Genomic DNA, 18,780 nt, shown 5'->3' with positions numbered 1-18,780 from the left:
CATACTGCGTCGGCCATTTGTCTTTGTGAGCGTGACAGAAAAAGTTCTGTGAAAATCGAAGGAGAATTTCAGCAAGCAAGTCAACCGAATCGTCTGATTTAAACTGGAGAAAATGGGTTCACGCAACGAGTGCCGCATCTACGTGGGCAACCTGCCGCCGGACATCCGCACCAAGGACATCCAGGACCTGTTCCACAAGTTCGGCAAAGTTACGTTTGTCGACCTCAAGAATCGGCGTGGGCCGCCATTTGCTTTTGTTGAGTTCGAAGATGCGCGGTGAGTAATGCGAATACACACTGGCCAGCGGGCCAGCTGGCTTGCTGGCTGGAAGAGAGACACCCAACTAATTCGCGCCCATCTCTGCTCCTCCCCCCTGCTCCCCTCGCGATTGGCGCCAAAAACAGCGATGCCGACGATGCGGTGAAGGCGCGCGATGGCTACGACTACGACGGCTACCGCCTGCGCGTGGAATTCCCGCGGGGCGGCGGTCCGGGCAGCTACCGCGGCGGCAACCGCAACGACCGCAGCCGCGACGGAGGCGGTCGCATGGGCGGACGTGGACCGCCGGCCAAGCGTTCCCAGTACCGCGTCATGGTCACCGGACTGCCTGCCTCGGGATCTTGGCAGGATCTCAAGGATCACATGCGCGAGGCAGGCGACGTTTGCTTCGCGGACACCTACAAGGACGGGTCCGGCGTGGTGGAGTTCCTGCGCCACGAGGACATGAAGTACGCCATCAAAAAGCTGGATGACTCCCGCTTCCGTTCGCACGAGGTATGCTAATTCTACATTTACCATATTGTAACATTCAAATTGATTCGCTTATCAAGGTGGGGAATTTACCTATGCATTTATTTGGTTAGCATACATTATTCACCAGCTGGAATAATTAAATTGGTTTATTCCAGGCTCCCCTAATTGTTATTCGCCCTAAGCTAAGATTATCGTAAAATCATTTTAAAAAGCTATATAACTTAGACTAAAAAATCGTTAAAAATATTTTACGAAATTCAAGGAAATGTTATTTTTAATTAGCATTTTTGTTATCTTTATTAGGTTTTGTTTTGAATACGTTTTAAAATATTCTAGGTATTCGAGGAAATATTTTCTTTATCAGGTTTTGTTTTAAATACGACAGAACTAACATATTTGAGTAAACATTATTTGAAAAAATTCTTAAAGCTATGAAACATTAACATGTTATCTTTTTTCCTAGGGCGAGGTTGCCTACATTCGCGTGCGCGAGGATAGCGGTGATAACGACCGCAGTGGTGGTGGCGGCGGCGGCAGCGGAGGAGGTGGCGGCGGCGGCGGTGGTGGAGGAGGCGGAGGACGTGACTACCGCGACAGGTCAGTCAAATGTTATTACAGTTTATTGTTAAATATTTATTTTTTTAATCCCCCCCAACAGATCTCGCTCGCGCTCTTTCTCGTCGAGACCGCGTCGTCGTGGCACACCAACCTACTCCCCAGTGCGACGTCAATCTTATTCCAGGTCTCGCTCTCGCTCTAACTATTAAACACTACCAAGCATTATCCATTAATCTATAATATTTCTACGAGCAGGAAACATTAGGAAAAGCAAGCTAAATTAAGAAAGCCCATTGAATATTTGTTCAAGACCCCCCATGTATGCCACTTTGTAAATTGACTATTCAAGCCATCTGCGAACCAATCAAGTTTGATCATTCAAGTTCCGAACTCTCATCGAAGCCAACATATTTCGAAAACCACTTGCTTTTCCAACTGTATCGCACGTTTTAAGAAGCAGAGAAGTTCTCTTAAATTATAATCCACCGGACATAATTTGACAAAAACAGTTCAAAAATCGCAATTGTAAATCAGGGAATTTTCTTTGGCTAGAACACGTCAGCATTCCCTGATTTGCCTTTGTTTTACTTTGGGCCTTTGCTCTGCCTCTGCACACTAAAATTATATTATAAACCCCATATTTTGGCTGCATATTCACCAAGCATAATTTATTAGAATCTACCTTAACGAAAACAAGAAACATCGATACAGAATAAATATGTTTATAATGAGAGAATGAAGAGAAACAGAATCCCCGAACACAACGCAATGTCAACCACATTGATAAACAAACTATTAATACTTCAATTTTTATTTTCTTCTCTTCCCCATTTTGCGCGTTTATGTTTGGAGAGTGATGAGGATGAGGAGGATGTGGATGTGGAGGATGAGGATTAATGGAGGAGGAGGATATTTTGATGTTGATTTTGGCGTGGATTGGATAAATTTGGAGTGAATTTAGAGGAGGCAGGACATGTCTAGTGATCTTGTGAACATAGTGTGTTTATGAGATGGTAATCAGGAATGGATTTGGATTTAGGATTGTTCTGAGCCCTTCGCTAGGACAACGTGGGATGCAGTGTCCCACGGCTAACTCGCACCTCGGAGGAGGAGGAGGAGACAGGATTTTCGCATTGTTGAAGGATTTTCAGAGTGAGCTTTGGTCGTGTTCAGGTTAACGGATGTGTGGAGGAGGACGAGGATTTCGCTGCCCTTGGACAGGACTAAAGCGAACAGTTTCGGACTCGGACGCATCTCCTCGAGCCTCGCCCCTTCTTCGGCATCCGCCTAACGTTCGGGATTAGGATTCGCCTGGACAGGCTCACACGCGTTGTTGTCGCCTTATTCGGATCGCACCCCAAAACACTTGCTCACCCAGGGATCCGCGTATTTCGAGGCCTTCGCGCCCCTGTCGTTGTCATTTCACGGATTTGCTGTGCATCATCCAACGTTGACTCGCGCCCAACGCTGGATAGTGGATAGTGGTCCCTGGTCTGGTCCGCTCCGATTCGATCCGGTCTCCCTCTGTCTCGCCTCTCAGTGGTATGTTTGATTGCCACCTCTATTTTAGCTTTTAATTTGCGTTCTTTAGTTTTTAATTTACATACAATACTTTTACCCAACTCTTTCGTCTCCATTGGTGTTGTTGCCTCCGAAATGTGGCGATTGTCGCGTGTGCGTTTTTGTTTTCCATGTTTTGACTAGAAGGGCGAAAATTCATAAGACCCGACTACTATATAGCCCACACCCACAGCATTTGCATGAACTTTCTTTTACCCAATACAATGTAATAATACCCACAAAAAGCAACTTTAGGCCTGAGAATTGATGTCTCGGTGCTCTCTATGCTTATCGAACAACCTACAAGCCATAGTCTTAACATATTTTTGAAATTTAATCCACCTTTACAATAAATATTCATATAAACTGAAGGAGTTTTGTGTTTTGAATTTATTCTACCTTTCAGACTTATGGGACTTTAATTGAACGAACTTCTTGAGATGTAAATAAATACATTTAGAAAGCATAAAAATGGGAAATTCATTTTATTTAGAAGAGTTTAACAAAAATTTACATAATTTTCTGGTATAACAAAAAATGATCTGGATTTAAGGGGCTTATGTTTCAGTCATATTAAACACATTCTTCTTTTTAACTGAAAAATAGTATAATTTTAGTGCAACGTCCACCTTTACAATTAATATTCATATAAACTAAAGAAGTTTTGTTGTTTTGAATTTGTTGTAATTTTTAGACGGAACGTAGGGAATGACACCACTAATTAAAATTTAAAGAACTTCAACAGTTGTAAAAATTTAGACTGCGTTACAAATATCTGTGTTATTGAATGGGGAACATTCTATAAGAAAGTTTTAAATTTGCGATTTGATAACATTATATTTAAACAGCCCGCTCAATTGTTATTAGCAGAGCGCTGTTATTAAGCCATTGTTGGCTTCCCTTTCTTTAAGACAATATACCCCATGTTGTTAGCAGAGCGGTTATTTGAGCATTTTGCGCAACGGTCACATAGCATTTTCAAATAAAATCCCCAGCTGTTCGGACGCGCGTGGAAAACTGGTCAATGTTTGTTTTCATCTCGGCCGGAGCGGATCGGTTAGCGGAGGTATTTCTTTTTCGTATCTGCGTATTTCGGAAGGCATCGTTGCAATATAAAAGTATAAGTGAAATTCTGGTATCCCGATAATAAAAATTCAGGCTACGAAAACATCTTGGGCATAGTGCGCCAAAAGTTCGGAAAAGCCCACGGAGAGATCGACTTGCATATCAAATTGAGTGCCCACGTAAATAATAAATATTTCGAAAAGTGCATGACAAACTGTTGAACATAGTTTCGTGGGCAGTTTGTTGGAGGAGATATCCGAGGTTCGTGGGATCCAATTCCAATAGAGTGTTTTACCGGGTCGTCGGGCCCTTTATTAACTTTGTGCGTTGTGTTGGTGTCGCCGGCTTATCACCGCCTTTTTTCGGTCCCAATTTTATTGAACTTCCACCGGATCGGACGTACGAGGAAGCTTTTAATCGATTGCGATTGTACAACCAATTACCGGGTTTATCATCTAATTCGAAACCACTTGGCACGACGCGAACTATAAATAGAAGGTGAAGTGTCCAAATAATAGGTAGACAGCACTCGAGTAAACTCAATCGCAATCGGGTGTTATAGTGTGTTAAAGTTTAAATTACTGGTGCTAAAAACACACACACATATAGAGCTAGAGGTAAGAAGTGCATTTTATGGATGTTTTGCATGCCCACGGAATTGCTGCGATCGTTAAAATTGGCAACTTAAAACGCAAGATCAGCAAATCTCCCCTAGGAGTCATTGTTCTCGCTGCCAACTTGAAAGGTTTTTTATGGATCATAACTTAAAATTAGTTTTACGGCGCGAGCAGATCGCCTGCTCCCAACGAATCATGCGATATTTGCCGTTTATGATCCCCCATTAGGCATTCCATCCTGTTGAGCCGGTGTTTTACGTAGTTCCGCAACATTCCCTAGTGAAAGTAAGACTCGATTTCGATCGTTTGACATTGGTAATGTGACCCAGTTGGGAGCAGCTCCTTCTTGGGTAATTCGATCTGTCAACCCAAAGGTGTTGCCCCTGTGGTAGGTAGTTAACTGCTTGCAATGCAACCTACCTAGGGTCTTCAGGGTCGCCTCCCCGGCGGTATCCTGTAAGTGTGCACTGAGAAAAAGTAGGAGCTATAAAGTCAAATTGCATTTCTCATGGGAAAAGGGTCTTTGAAAAGGAGTTTGTAAGTAGTATATTCGATATAATGCTGTTTTTAGGATCCATATTTACATTTCCTAAGTATTTTATTCAAGTTTCTTAATATGAAATAACTGATGAAAAACCGGGAGCTATGAAGTCAAAATTGAATCTCTAATAAGATCAGGGTCTTTGAAAAGGAGTTTGAAATTAGTATTTTCGATATAATGCTGTTTTTAGGATCGATATTTCCATTTCCTAAATATTTTATTCAATTTTCTTAATAGAAAATCCCCTTATTTAAACTCCAACCTTGTTTTTGGCAGTGCATATCTCTGCTGGCAGGTCGTTTGAGAGCCTGCCGCCTGGGCGTCTCTAATCGGAGACCTGTCCTTGGGACGAGGCTCTGCTCTTTGTCCCGCTCCGGCGTGTTAATCTTTTGTTGTGATGCGATGCTCATCACACCTACCGCCGCCTTGCGACAGGTGCATTCTGAAGTTTCCGCTGGAGCTGTAGGAAAAAGGCAAACGGCAACTGGTAACTGGCAACTGGCAACTGGCAGCCGTGGAAATGGGAAACCCTTTCCGCTCGGCCATTCAAGAGCCGCAGTTCGTTTGCTCGAATGATTGACGGGCGGCAACTGTGACCCCTTAACCCCTTGTTGTCCGCACTCAATGGGCCGCATCGCGTAAGCAATTTATGTTAATTGTTGTTTGCCTGTTGTGCCCTGCCTTTGAGACCGGGTACATTCACTAAATGTTGGGGGGAAATTCAATTTAATGCGTAGAGAAACAACCCTTGGTAGGCGACTAATTGTGGGAAAGTACTGATGAATCTTACTGAGTAAACCTTTACTCAGGGTTTCGAGTACCAACTGCTGTTACTTCTGACTAAAAGCATACGTTTGTTTACTTTGGGATGATAATATCGTTAGATTAACAATGATTAGATAACTTTTGCGTAAATGGGTGAGCAAAAGTTTGCTAAAATTCTTGGTAAAAGATGAGTTATAAAATCAAATGGAAATCAAATGTAGCTTTTATTCACTTTTTAGGGTATTTCCGCTTCGTAGAAGCTTCTGCCATTTTCCTTAGCCAGCCGGGGCCAAGTATTTAATTAGACACTTTTTACTTTTCCCAGCGCAAGACACAAACTTTTATCCGCGGCGGCAACAAGTTGAAGTCGCGAGCCTCGTCCGTCTGTCTAATTGTTTTGACTGTGGCAATTTCTCCTGGCCTTTTTGGAGTCGGAGTGCGAAACTGGTTTTTCCGCTCCACGCAATCCCAGAGCTTTAATTCGGTCAATTCAGCGGGATAAGGCTCGGGCTCTGATGATGATGACGATGACGATGACTAACGCTGGCCCCGAGGCATCGACCAGGGCAACGAGAACGGCGGTCCAATTTGGCCTTTTACCGCAATCAGGTTTCGGTTTAAGGTTTTCGGTTTTCAGTTCGATACGATACGTCGACAGGCGGGCGAACGGATGAATGAATGGCCGGGCTGAATGAGCGATTGGGGGCCGAGTTATTCAGCTGGCCGGCAATCCATCATGCTGTCCTCGGAACTGGTTGACCAACACCACTTAATGAGTGGACAAGGCGTCTCGGACATTTCCCATTTGCATCTCGCTTCCCGATTCCCCCCATTCTCGATTCAGAGTCATTAGCCGCAAACTATGCCTATATGGGCTGATATACCAGGCCAGACATGGCTCGCATAAAAATACAGCCATAAAATACAGACGAGAACGGGAGGCGGGTTCCATGGGGCACGCGTTTCGGGGCGCCGTTTAATTGCGGTGCGGTGCGATTTGTGCGCGATTTTAAACGCCTCAATTTGCATTTTCTTTTCCCCATTCGCCGCTCTATGAATGGAAACTGAAACGCCCAAGCCGAGCAGCTGGTTATGCATGTCACTCTATAGGCAAAGTGTAAATTAACACATGTTCATCGCATCAATTTCAATTATTCTTTGTCCCTCTGGAAACTGATAAGGACAATGGGTGGCGATCTCGTACTATCTGGGGTTAATTGCGAATTGAATGAATTTTAATTGAAATGTTTGAGAAACTATTACAGATAGGACGTTGGTCGAAGATTGGCGGTTGGGACACTCAAACAGGGCATGCAATAGTAGAATTTTTGGCTAGACTTTAAGAATTTAATATTAGGGATGCAACAATAATGAGAAAAAAAGTACAAAAATTACCTGCTTTGCTGGTTTATTTTTAGCTTCGGTTTTCTAGACCCTGTCTTATCGTTTCCAGTCCTATTTTACGACTTGGCTTGTTCAGTTGGCCTGGCCGCTTGTCTGGCCGCAAGGCGCGTTTTAAAACGCCAGTGAAAAGCCAGCAAATCGCGTCAAACATTAAAAACATTACCCTGAGCCGAGGGGGTTGGCCCTGGTAATTGTAAGCGGCTATTAAAATAATTTAACGCGCCTCCGTTCGCAGCGGAGCCAATAAAGCTAAAGGCCGTAGGGTTGGGATGGGGCAGAAGGGATTACCCAGCCAGGATTAACATAATTTTTGCTAATATTGTGAGCAAGGCTCACAGCTTGCAGCACATAATGCGCTTAGAAATACGGTATGAATAAAGACTGCATTAACCTGAATGGTGGCCACGACTGCAGCAGCTGCAGGAAGGATTGTGGCAACGGATTGTGGCAGTGGCACGCAGGCTGAACTTAAACTGAAGACTTAAGGGTGACGAGGAGCAGAGGTGGAAAAAGGGGCATGATCCATGATGAGCTGTGCGGCAGAAACGCGCCAAAAAGCAGCGACGTCGACTGCATTAAAGTGGAAAATCCTGTCTGACAACATTTAAACCAAAAAAAAAGAAATATATATATGTATACAAACCTATAGTAAATATGTGCAAAATAAAACCTACAACAACAAGCCACAAGAACAACACATAATAAGCGTGAAAAAAGGCAAAATGAGAGCAAAACCTACCCAGTCCCATTCCCAAACCCAGACTTAGTTCCACTGGGTCCCAGGGCAGGATAAAGTGGAAGTGGGCAATGAAAAGGGAGTGCGGCTAGAAGAAAAAAACCACCAACAAACAAAAGAAAGGAAACAAAACGAGAAAATTGCCCTCCCCTCCTAGACAGAATGCCCTCATACCATATGAAAAGGAAATCTTACGACCACAGATTAATATTTTGTTTTTTAAAAAAGCAAAGCATTCAAACTGCAGCATCCATAAATTTTAAGTCCATATTCAATTTGTAGGTAATTTCAAATTTCCGGAAATCATTACCATTTGCTTATAGTAGGAAAACAATTCGGAATGGGGTGCATGTGTTATTATTATAAAAATATTAGACTAGATAATTTCGGAAAAATGCATATAAACAAAGAATCGTTATAAATAATAATTTTCTAAGAATTTTCTAAGAAATTAAATGATTCACCTAACAAAATGCTCATAAAAGTGCTTCTAATGAAAATAAAAACATCATGTGATTCGGGCTTTTTCAACCATTTACTGAAAACATTTGGGATACCTGATCCAAAGGCTAACTCAGCACTAAAACCATCGCACTTTGCAAATTTTCTGCGATTTCGTTTTGCACCATATAAAACACGAGAACATCAATAAAAGTTCGTGATTGTTTACGAGAAAAGCCAATTAATAATGGAAAATCACATGTGGTTTTTCACAAGCAAAACACGAACCAAAACATTCTCCCATCCACACGAAGCAAGAGCAATTAAAATCGGTAAAGAATATTAATTTTGTCAGATTTTTAAAAAATGATGATTATTGCTTAAAAATTGAAAGAAAAAGTTGTAAATTGAGCGCCAGTTAGGGGTGTTGAAATGCAATAAATCTTTGAATGGCTTAAAGGTAGTATGGTATCTCGTGCTAAATGATCTTGAAACTACCGTGGCCGATGATTAATGATGAGTTGCGAGCACATATATTAATGTTTATGAATAATTTGGTCATATTTAACAGAGCTCTGCGATGTTTAATAATTCTCCACATTGCTGGCGAGTGCTAATGGAAAATATTTCCAAGAACTCCGAGTGTGTTTCGCCAAAGCCATTTGTATAGCTGTCAACATATGCGAGTGCGATTTATCAGGTAGTTTTGTGAGACTTGGTTTCGCTAAGTCTCTGCAAGTAATTTCTGGTGAACCAATTGTTCGATTTGAGGAACCACTAACTCCATTGTGGCATTTCCGTTCAGAGTCAAACCAAATTCTCTGTCCGAATTCCTGCCTTGAAGAATTGACACAAATATATCATACGCATTCTGAATACGCATTGTTACCCTGTGAATGTGAATGTTATAGGCCTCGTTTTGTCAAAGTCTGCGGCAGAGTGAAAGGTAAGAAATGAGGTAAACCAAAAGCCTTTCCTGACCCAAACATGTTTAATGCCCTCTGCTCTTTGCCCTTTTCTCTGGCCTCATAACTCTGTGAATTTTACCGGGAAATTAACGACAACTGACAGGCGCAGAACAAAGGACTCGGAAAAAATCAAACAATTCAGGTCCGACAATATCCATAAATAATCTCTCTGCCCAGAACGCTCAATCAATTGTTAAAATGCTGAATAATTGATTCGGTTACAATGCTCTGCACGGCAATCAATTAACAGCCGCTTTAAGAATGCAATATAAAATCATTAGGGCCATGAAAATAAAATGGCACTGGCAATAATAATAATTCCTAATTGTGATTTGCATGCGCCATTTCGATTTTAATCGAACCGAGGGCGTTTATTGCATTATTCTGCGTGTGTTGCTATATTTGATGTAAATACTTGTCAGCTGGCTTGTGGCAGTGGTTATTGTCCGATATAACTTATTTTTTGCCATAAAAATAGTGGTTTTATTCGATTTATGACAGGCCACTTGAGGTGGGTTGTAATTGAAATAATGGTTATTAATGTGGTGGTTTAATGTGTGTAATTGTTGGATGTCTCAAAATCTATTTATATATTTATTATCGTTGGTATTATCAAATTCATGGGAACTATGTAACATTTTTTCCCCATATCAGGTGGAATGCTTTCTCTCACACTCTCTCAACTGATGGTAATTGGTGCGTAACTTCCCCCTGAAAGTCAATGAAGCGTTACCAAAAGCATTATTGTCTGCCATTCGAATTGATTGTTTATTTGCATTGTTCATTTGCCTCCATGAAATCATCGCCCTGCAACTACCTGTTTGCCAGTCTGTATTTGCACTTAGAAAAAACTGTTTTTCTAACCAAAATTTTTCAACATTTCGCTGTGTAATTACACCCAGTAAAGCCACAAACTATTTAACTGATTTTTATATTTTTTCTGAGTGTTTCTCTGGGGGAAATGCGCAATAGTCCGGCAAAAGTAGCCAAGTGACAAGACCCAAGATCAATGACTCCAACGAAGGGAGTTTTTGGGGGGAGCTGAAGCAGGGGCTCTTATCAAAAGTTCTGGTCTGTTGATAAACAAGCGGCATGATAAATGGACAGCAATCAATAACGAAGAGCTGGATGCCTTTCCGACCAGCCAGCCAGTTAGTCAGTCGGTCGGTCTGTCGGTTTGTTTACCTGCAATCAAAACAGTTTATGTTTTTCCCTTTCATTCTGTTTGCCTGTCTTGTATGTAAATAAGCCCGTAAATACGCGGGCCGTATAGGCAGGCAAATAAACCGGAGACTGGGGAGAGACTACTCACATTCACTTTGTTTGCCTTCCTATTTGCGAACGCTGCGTATACGCAATGGGTGCAGTTTTCAGTTCGATTCTGTTAATTCGTTCAAGGTTGCCGGGGTGAAAAGTTATCGAGAAAGTTACAGGTTGCATGTCAGGAGAACACTACCAGAAAGGTGTTGGCGATAACACAGAAAACTAACTACCGACAGGCGAAAAACTGGGTTAAAAGGTGACTTCCGAGGGGGTCTACGTGCATTGCGCATACGCAACGTGGCAGCAGCAGAGTCGTAAAAAGCGAGAAAACAAGCGCTCACCTAAAGTCAGTAAAGCGGCAGCTGTTTGTTCAATAAAATCCAAACAAGCTGGCCTCAAACGGGGAATCAGAACGAAGTGGCTATACCCTGACTTAGCTCCCTCACCCCTGAAATCAACTGAAATCCCATTAATTCGCATTCACATTTACATTCACATTCAAATTCTTCGCACTGCAGCCATTTTTCCACCCAGAGTTTTGTGCACTCAATTAAAATGCCAAGTTCAGCGCCTGCCAACATTCAAAACTGACAGCTGACAGATGGAAATTTACCCGGCTAAGGAAAACTCCTCCAGTCACGGACTCACTCGTCACTCATTCCACGGACTCAACTATCAATCATTCCGCTCATTTACCTGGCAGGTGCAAATGTGTCAGTTGTAAATGGGCAGAAAGTTCACGAGAGTCTTTGCAGTTGGCTTCTTGAAAGTGTCACCGGCTTGAGTGGGAAGTTTAATTGAGATGAATAAATGATAAGGCTGCTTGATTAAGGATTTCCAGCCGGCTTTTTCTGCCATCTTATTTGCTGGGTCTGCCAAGGTGTTAATCAGTCTATTTCTGTTTTCCAGGATTGCAGATATAACACAGAGAGACCCAGAGGAAGTCTAAACCATTAAAAGCTAAGGTGAGTTTCGAAATGAAATTGCTCAATGTACCCTTGAACAGGTAATTAGCCCAAGCTGCGGTCCATAAAATCCGTTTCTTCGCACTTGGTTGCCTGCACTTCCTTCTGGTTCGCTGCACTTCCTGGCAGTTTGACCTCCCAACGCCCCAGAAATTAATGTGCAAAATCACGCGTCTGCATTTAATTCACTTTGGGGCCTGGGAAATCGACGAGTCGGGAAAGCCACTCGAGAGACGTGGCAACATTTTTGCACGCATTTGGCCGCCGCCGCCTCCTTCGATTGGGCAACCAAGCTACCATCTTGGCCAGCTTCGTCTATTTAAGGGCATTGCTTCTCGCAGCTTTTTCCCAGCAATTGTGCTGGTGCTGCTGCTGCTGGCAATTGTCCTTTATTGCCATTCCTTCATTAGGCTTGAGTCTTGGATGTGGATGGCATTTTAATGCAATTTTTATGCGCATTTTTCTTCTTATAGCATCCCTGTTGTCGATGTGTCACTTGTAGGATCATTTGAATTGTAATTCATATAATTCGCCGTATTGTTGTCTTGATGGGCCTTTGTGGCTGCGGCTGTAAGTGCTTGACTTTCGTTTCCAGGGAATGCAAGGTTGCCGCTCTTCACTCGGGCATCGGCTATTTAATCAAATTGTTGACTTCTCAGATGATGATTTAGTCATCAAATTCAGCTACTAATCACATTGTTCACAAGTATACACTCATTCCAAGAATCCAAACTACAGCTGCTGGCTTTGGGCAAAATATTTAATTGGGCATGGAAACAAATTCTATCCGGGGAAGTGCATTAAAAACGCATAAACCGCCGGCGAGAAGTTAAACAAACATGTTCGGCATCCGAGCGAAGACCACAAAAGCGCCATCAAAGTGTCAAAAATGGAACACATGTGGGGATTGTTGGGATTAGGACCGGGCAGAGCTGGCGGAGACATAAATTAGCCCGTAATAAAGTTCTAAATAAACTCTGCTAGCCGCAGGGCATATAAAAATAGTCTCCAGTGGCTCACCGACGGGGGGAATTAACCGCATTAAAAATCTGAGAAGACATAAATATGCATAGAAGTCGGAGAAGAATTGCGAAGCAGCTGCCTACTGCATTTTCCTCTTCAGGCGGAAGTTAAAACGCAGCCGAATGCAATTAATATTTACTTTGTATGAATTAGAAATTATAGGTATTTTCTAAAAATAGAAAAAAGGCATTACAATTTTGCAATCATATATATGTTTTGCAATCAGCACTATTTTTTAAAGATTCATTGGCGGTTACCATTCGAGGTTCTAGAATTTACGTAACAACTGCTCTCAATCTTAACTGCTTATATTTCTGGTAGGCAAAGTAGTCTATTATAATTGGATATTTATCTTTTCTTCACATTTAAGTAAAATAACCTTAAAATGATTAAATACCGGATCCATTAGGTAAAATTAATTATTTCGGCCTATTGCCTCTCTCTTCCTCCCTCTTTTACCAATCGACTGGACTGCAGCTCTAATAACCTAATAACAAGACAAAGGATTCGATTCTAAGCTGCAGCCTGCACCGCATAAGATAATTAATTTTACACAATGCAGCCGGAGCTCAAGGATACAGTCATTTTCAAGCCAGTGCATCCAAAATACCACCGTTCATTTTATCCCTAGCCACGAATGTGAATGTCATCATTTTCTCCTGAGAAAATGTTGAAATGTTATTGTAATTGAAAGTGTCGATATGGAGGATAGTAAATTGTTTATAAAAATAGTTTAAAAACGAAAGACAGTGAATAGGTTAGTGTCCGTTTCATAGGAAATATTGTTGCACAATCTTATAATACCACATTTAATTTTTCTTTTAAGATGGATTTAAATTGACGCATTTGTCTATTAGTCACGAATAACAAGAAAGGAAGCTAGCTTCGGCCAGCCGAAGCTTATATACCCTTGCAGATCATTCCTATTAATTAACAAATCGCAAAAATGTTCAATTTTCTAATATTTCCCATTAATTTTCCGATCGTTCCTATGGCAGCTATATGATATAGTCGTCCGATTTTGATAAAATGAAAATTGAAATTCGGAAATATTTAAAATGAGTCATGTTCTAAAGTAGAAGAGAATACAATAAAAACCAAAAAAGCTAAAATTTATTTCTGTGTAACTTTCCCATTAATTTTCCGATCGTTCCTATGGCAGCTATATGATATAGTCGTCCGATTTTTAAAATATTTTTTTCAAAATTCTGAAATATTTAAAAAATAATATTTCCAAGAGTAGAAGGTTTTATTTCAAAAAACACCGAAGCTAGAATTTTTTTAACGTTTCGTTCCTATGGGAGCTATAAGATATAGTTATCCGATCCGGTTGGTTCCGACTTATATACTACCTGCAATAGAAAGAAGACTTTTGGGAAAGTTTCATCGCGATAGCTTCAAAACTGAGAGACTAGTTTGCGTAGAAACGGACGGACAGACGGACAGACGGACAGACGGACGGACAGACGGACATGGCTAGATCGACTCGTCTAGTGATGCTGATCAAGAATATATATACTTTATGGGGTCGGAAACGTCTCCTTCACTGCGTTGCAAACTTCTGACTGAAATCATAATACCCTCTGCAAGGGTATAAAAACATAATATTTATAAAGTCACTTAATTATTTAATTAAATCATATATCCATAAATAGTCACTTAATGATTCAATCACACTTAAAAGGCAAAAACCCCTTCTTTATATGACTCTTGTTTTCCAAATGTTCCAAGTAGAACTCAATTATTTAGGGCAATATTTTATTTTATATATTTTATTGAATCGCTAAATACAAAAATGAAACGAAAGCCACCTAGTAGGCCATGACATCGTGCACCCGCCGGAATCGTTCGCCCGCCTGTCTCAGTGTCAATCCTCGAGTTTCCGGCATTAGAACGGCAAAGGCCACCAGACCTATAACCATGATAATGCCCACGGCCACGAAGTACGTGTAAAAGAAGTCGGCGAAGGGGGTGAACTTGACGATGACAATGATGTGGATCACCTGCTCCAGACACACGATCAGGCCGATCAGGAAGGGCTTCACTCGCATCGGGAAGGCCTCGCCCAGATAGACGGATGAGCTGCAGATGAAGAGGCCGGCAAAGAACTGGAAGGCCATGCCCAACCGACACACCTGCCACATGAAGTAGTCGTCGATGAAGTGGGCATAGTCCCCGTAGACTCCGGCCATGCCCAGCATCAAGCCGGCCATGCACATGAGTCCCAGCAGCGAGACGAACTTCCTGCCCGCGGTGTCCAGGACGGCGAAGGTGATGAGGGCTCCGATCAGGCGGAGAATGGCGAATATGATCGTGGGCCAGGAGTACGTGCTGCCCTCCACCAGCTGTGTGGTTTCCACCATCGATTCCGAGAGCGGCACCGAGAAGGTGAAGGCCACGAAGCAGCGGAAGAGCAGCAGCTTGAGGAAGGGCATCATGGACTCCTTGAGCTGCTCACCCACTCCCTGGCTACTGCCCTCCACCACATACAGCTTGGCCTCGTCGTAGGCCCGATCCCCCGCCTCGCGGGTCCAATACGATCCCATCAGCTGCTTCACACTGGCCCGTGCCTTCTGCTCCTGATTCTGGCGGATATAGAAGATCGGCGAATCGATCGTAATGGCCACGCTGCCCAATGCAATCGCTGTGAAGACAATGCCAAAGATGCCGTGCACCCGATTGATGGTCATGCCCAAACTAGCGCTCCACTGGGAGTCGTAGATCACCTGAATGGCCACTCCCAAGGCCAAGCCATATTGCTCCAGGGCGCAACAGGTTCCTCGGTTCGAACTGGAAGCTATCTCGGCGCTATGGATGAGGAAGGGCACGGTTATCAGACCAATGCCCACGCCACCCACATAGCGGGCAGCCAGGATCGATTCGTACTGGTAGGGAGCACTCACAAAGATGATGGCGTCGATTAGGTTCATAATACCACCCAGGCCCTGTAAGGAATCAGAAATATTAGAAATTTTATTGGGTTTAATCATTAGACTTAGGAACACTTACATAAAACACTGATTTGGGCAGAAAGGATGCCGTTATGGCGGCCACCACAGTTCCGATTATTACGCCAATAAACCAACTGTACTGGAACTCCAGAGTGCCAAAGGCGGGAATGGTGGTCAAGTTCCAGCCGAGACCTTGGGCCATGTCCATGCCAGCGTACACAAAAAGTAGCGTGGCTATTGGGAAAGAAAATTGGGGAATTATTATTATCCGTTGGTAAAATAACAAAAATTAAAACTTAAGATTTTATGCATGTTGACAGTCTTACGAATTTTCAAACCAAATTATCTTTTTATGAAGAGTTTATGAAGGGATTTCAGAACTAATAGTTTGCTGCATACTTTTTGAATACCACATTTCCTTTCTTTTTTTCGTGGTTCTACGGATCTCACCTGCTGTTCCGGACTGCGTTTGCGAGGGAGTTGCCCAGCGTCCGTTGGTTTGTGTGATCACCACCGTGGTTTGTGGTGGCGGTGGTGGTGGAGGTTGTCTTACATTGGTGACATATGTGGTCTGTACATTCTGGGGACCCGTGCTTATGTAGGTGGTTTGCTGGACGGGCACTGGACCCGCGGTTACATATGTGGTCGTCATATTATCCTCTTTTATATAACCAAGCAGTGGTCTTCTTGCCTTGCAAGAACTCGGATCGATTCGTTCGTTTTGGTGGCCACTGGCGGACTGGGCGAGCTTTTATAAAATATTTCCGCGTAAGTGGTAGCTATCAGCAAAAAAGATATCTGATAATTGATATATTTTATCAGCTGGTAGATACTCGCGTACTCCGCTTTACGGTAGGCCTGTCGCTGGCCGTGATTCATTTGAAGTAAGCCTCGATAAGTCGTGATAACATGAACAGAAACATCCAAGGGCCCTAAGTTCAATGTTGTTACTCACCTATTTGTTGTATCCTGGCTGACTTGGTTAAATGGATCGTTTAGCGGGGGACAAAGTTCAGCGTACGTGAGCCATCGTTTTTTGGGGGTATACCCCCAAAAATGAGAGGCCTTCGCAAAAGGTAATTGACAATGGATAAGAGGATGACGTGCTGCTAGTTATGCAGAAAATGGTATCAATCCGAAATAATTGATTTGATTAACAAATGTCAAAGATAATTTGTCGGGGATAAGATAAATGTTCTGTTTCTGCTTATTTACTTGAAATTTAAAAATACCTAATTTTGATTATAATGACTAAATAGTTAAGAAATTAATTTTTATTTAATCTATACATCTTTTCGGATTTATTTATCAAAATTGGATATTATCAATTTCCCACTGAAGAAGCAATGGGGGTTTCTTCAAATTTTTTTAAAATAATCGTATATTGTGCAATCGCTGGAATCTCTTATTAGCTTCACGCAGTGTTATCTTCTTAGTTTCTGGAATTACGATTCCGAAGAAAATGACTCCAACAAACAGGATAATTCCCACAGATAGATAGTAGTGGTAGAAAAAAGTCTCGGAACCCCGATTGTAGCCCACAATATTGATAATATGCACCGTCTGCTCGAAGCCAATCACATAACCCACAAGGAAGGGTTTCACTTTCATGGGGAAGGCTTCGCCCAGGTAAACCGATGAGCTGCAGACAAAGAGTCCTGCGAAGGCCTGGAAAGCTACGCCCAGTTTCCACACCTGGTTCATGTAGTAGGTGACGAGCACATTCGCAGGATCTGCATAGGAGACAGCCATGCAGAGCATCAGGATGGCCATGCAGAGTAGACCCACGAGTGAGATTAGCTTGCGTCCCATCTTGTCCAGAAATCCCTGGGCAACTAAAGCTCCAAGCAAGCGGACCAATCCCCAAACGGTCACTGGCCAACAGGAGATGTATCCTTCGGTGAAGAGGGCGCTCTTGATGAGGGATTCCGAGAGGGGCAGGGAAAATGAGAAGGCGACGAAGCCGCGATAGAGCAGCACTTTTATGAAGGGCACCACTGAGCTCCAGAGCTCCTGGAAAAATGTCCTCTTCTGGCTCTCTACCACATACAGCTGGACCTCCTCGAATTCCTGATCTGCCGAATGGTTAAAGCTTCCCAGTAGCTTCTGGTGACATTCGCGGGCCTTCTCCTCCTGGTTGCGTCGGAGATGGAAGATGGGTGACTCTATCGAAAGGGCAGTCATCCCAAGACCGAGTAGAGAAAACACAATTCCTATGATCCCATGAACCTCGTTGACGGATGCCTCCTTGTCATCCACCCACTGGGTGTCGTAGATAACCTAAGGGATTAGATATTATAATCTACAGGTTTTATAACTCCCTTTCTTGATAGTCACCTGGATGGCGATGCCCAAGGCCAGGCCACACTGCTCCATGGATCCGCTAACCCCACGATAGTTATTGGACGCCACTTCGGCACTATGGATGAGGAAGGGAACAGTGATCAATCCAATTCCTGCTCCGGCAACATAACGAGCGGCCAGAAGGCAGTCGTAATGAAAGGGGGCACATGTGAAAATAATCGATCCAATGAGTTGCATAATGCCCCCAAGGACCTGTAGGGAACGAAAATAAAATACTAGGAGGGTCCATAAAGTTTTCCTTTTTTTCACCCACATAGAACGGCAGCTTTGGCAGAAAGGTCATCGCCAGGGAGGCCACTGCTGCTCCGGCCAGAACTCCAATGAACCAACTGCATTTGAAGACCTGCGTGGCGGTGGTGTTCAGGGTCTGATTCCAACCCGCACTGTGGGCAAAGTCCATGCCGCCGTAGACGAACAGAAAGAACACTGTCAAGTGGGGATTGATGGATGGATATGAGAAAGTTCCACTAACTTTTAGAACCTCCTATACCCACCTGCACAGGAAACATTGAGTTGCTTGTTGATTTGCCTTAAGGATCCCAAATTGGTGATGGTAGAACCCCTTTGTATCGGTGGAGGAGGTGCTTTCGGGATGTGCACATCCTCCCTGATCTTTGTGCCAAAAGCATTTGGTTCACCGCCTTCCGGACCAGCCGTTACATATGTGATTGTCATATTCCTTTCTTCAATAACACTTTCCGTGAAAAATACCTCTGTTCGATCCACACAACTTGATGGACAAGTTTGAACTACAAGAACTTAAAAAACCAATTGTGGTGTAAGTAATAAAATCTTACTGCAGGATT

General features: G+C 42.9%; 4 protein-coding genes across 6 annotated transcripts in view; 2 read left to right on the top strand and 2 right to left on the bottom strand.

Annotated features, from left to right (window-relative positions):
* The first annotated feature begins 1 nt into the window (after window position 1).
* Window positions 2-3,066, top strand: SF2 (splicing factor 2). 2 transcript variants are annotated; one of them, XM_070216153.1, is made up of 5 exons: window positions 2-276; window positions 405-774; window positions 1,217-1,350; window positions 1,412-1,495; window positions 1,567-3,066. In XM_070216153.1, the coding sequence occupies exons 1-5, from the start codon at window positions 113-115 to the stop codon at window positions 1,574-1,576; spliced, it is 762 nt and encodes a 253-aa protein (XP_070072254.1). In that variant the 5' UTR covers window positions 2-112; the 3' UTR covers window positions 1,577-3,066. The 2 variants fall into 2 exon arrangements, with proteins under 2 accessions (XP_070072254.1, XP_017004554.1); XM_017149065.3 differs by having other exon boundaries at window positions 1,412-3,066.
* An 804-nt stretch (window positions 3,067-3,870) lies between these two features.
* Sulf1 (Extracellular sulfatase Sulf1) overlaps window positions 3,871-18,780 on the top strand; it is a 32,435-nt gene continuing 17,525 nt past the window's right edge. The window contains exons 1-2 of the mRNA XM_044394014.2: window positions 3,871-4,553; window positions 11,581-11,636. The gene's annotated coding sequence lies outside the window, so the exon portion shown is untranslated. The remainder of the gene's footprint in view (window positions 4,554-11,580; window positions 11,637-18,780) is intronic.
* LOC108062391 (uncharacterized) lies at window positions 14,433-16,695 on the bottom strand. 2 transcript variants are annotated; one of them, XM_070217779.1, is made up of 4 exons: window positions 16,566-16,695; window positions 16,061-16,389; window positions 15,669-15,844; window positions 14,433-15,604 (listed from the first exon to the last, which is right to left on the bottom strand). In XM_070217779.1, exons 2-4 carry the CDS (start codon window positions 16,260-16,262, stop codon window positions 14,471-14,473), a joined length of 1,512 nt encoding a protein of 503 aa, XP_070073880.1. In that variant the 5' UTR covers window positions 16,263-16,389; window positions 16,566-16,695; the 3' UTR covers window positions 14,433-14,470. The 2 variants fall into 2 exon arrangements, with proteins under 2 accessions (XP_070073880.1, XP_017004536.2); XM_017149047.3 differs by having other exon boundaries at window positions 16,452-16,665.
* Window positions 16,962-18,650, bottom strand: LOC108062392 (glucose transporter GlcP). The gene is made up of 4 exons (XM_017149048.3): window positions 18,469-18,650; window positions 18,228-18,400; window positions 17,948-18,166; window positions 16,962-17,890 (listed from the first exon to the last, which is right to left on the bottom strand). The coding sequence occupies exons 1-4, from the start codon at window positions 18,647-18,649 to the stop codon at window positions 16,979-16,981; spliced, it is 1,485 nt and encodes a 494-aa protein (XP_017004537.2). The 5' UTR covers window position 18,650; the 3' UTR covers window positions 16,962-16,978.

The sequence above is a fragment of the Drosophila takahashii genome, chromosome 3R, assembly GCF_030179915.1.
Source record: "Drosophila takahashii strain IR98-3 E-12201 chromosome 3R, DtakHiC1v2, whole genome shotgun sequence".
NCBI lineage: Eukaryota > Metazoa > Arthropoda > Insecta > Diptera > Drosophilidae > Drosophila > Drosophila takahashii.
Note: the sequence above shows the minus strand (reverse complement) of the source record. Positions and strands in the feature narration are given on the sequence as shown.

Coding starts and splice junctions, on each gene's coding strand:
- SF2 (XM_017149065.3), top strand. CDS start 113: ATGGGTTCACGCAACGAGTGCCGCATCTACGTGGGCAACCTGCCGCCG. Junction 277..404: donor GTTGAGTTCGAAGATGCGCG/GTGAGTAATGCG, acceptor CGCCAAAAACAG/CGATGCCGACGATGCGGTGA. Junction 1,351..1,411: donor GGACGTGACTACCGCGACAG/GTCAGTCAAATG, acceptor CCCCCCCAACAG/ATCTCGCTCGCGCTCTTTCT.
- LOC108062391 (XM_070217779.1), bottom strand. CDS start 16,262: ATGACGACCACATATGTAACCGCGGGTCCAGTGCCCGTCCAGCAAACC. Junction 15,845..16,060: donor AACGCAGTCCGGAACAGCAG/GTGAGATCCGTA, acceptor CTTTCCCAATAG/CCACGCTACTTTTTGTGTAC. Junction 15,605..15,668: donor TGCCCAAATCAGTGTTTTAT/GTAAGTGTTCCT, acceptor GATTCCTTACAG/GGCCTGGGTGGTATTATGAA.
- LOC108062392 (XM_017149048.3), bottom strand. CDS start 18,649: ATGACAATCACATATGTAACGGCTGGTCCGGAAGGCGGTGAACCAAAT. Junction 18,401..18,468: donor ACTCAATGTTTCCTGTGCAG/GTGGGTATAGGA, acceptor CCCACTTGACAG/TGTTCTTTCTGTTCGTCTAC. Junction 18,167..18,227: donor TGCCAAAGCTGCCGTTCTAT/GTGGGTGAAAAA, acceptor CGTTCCCTACAG/GTCCTTGGGGGCATTATGCA.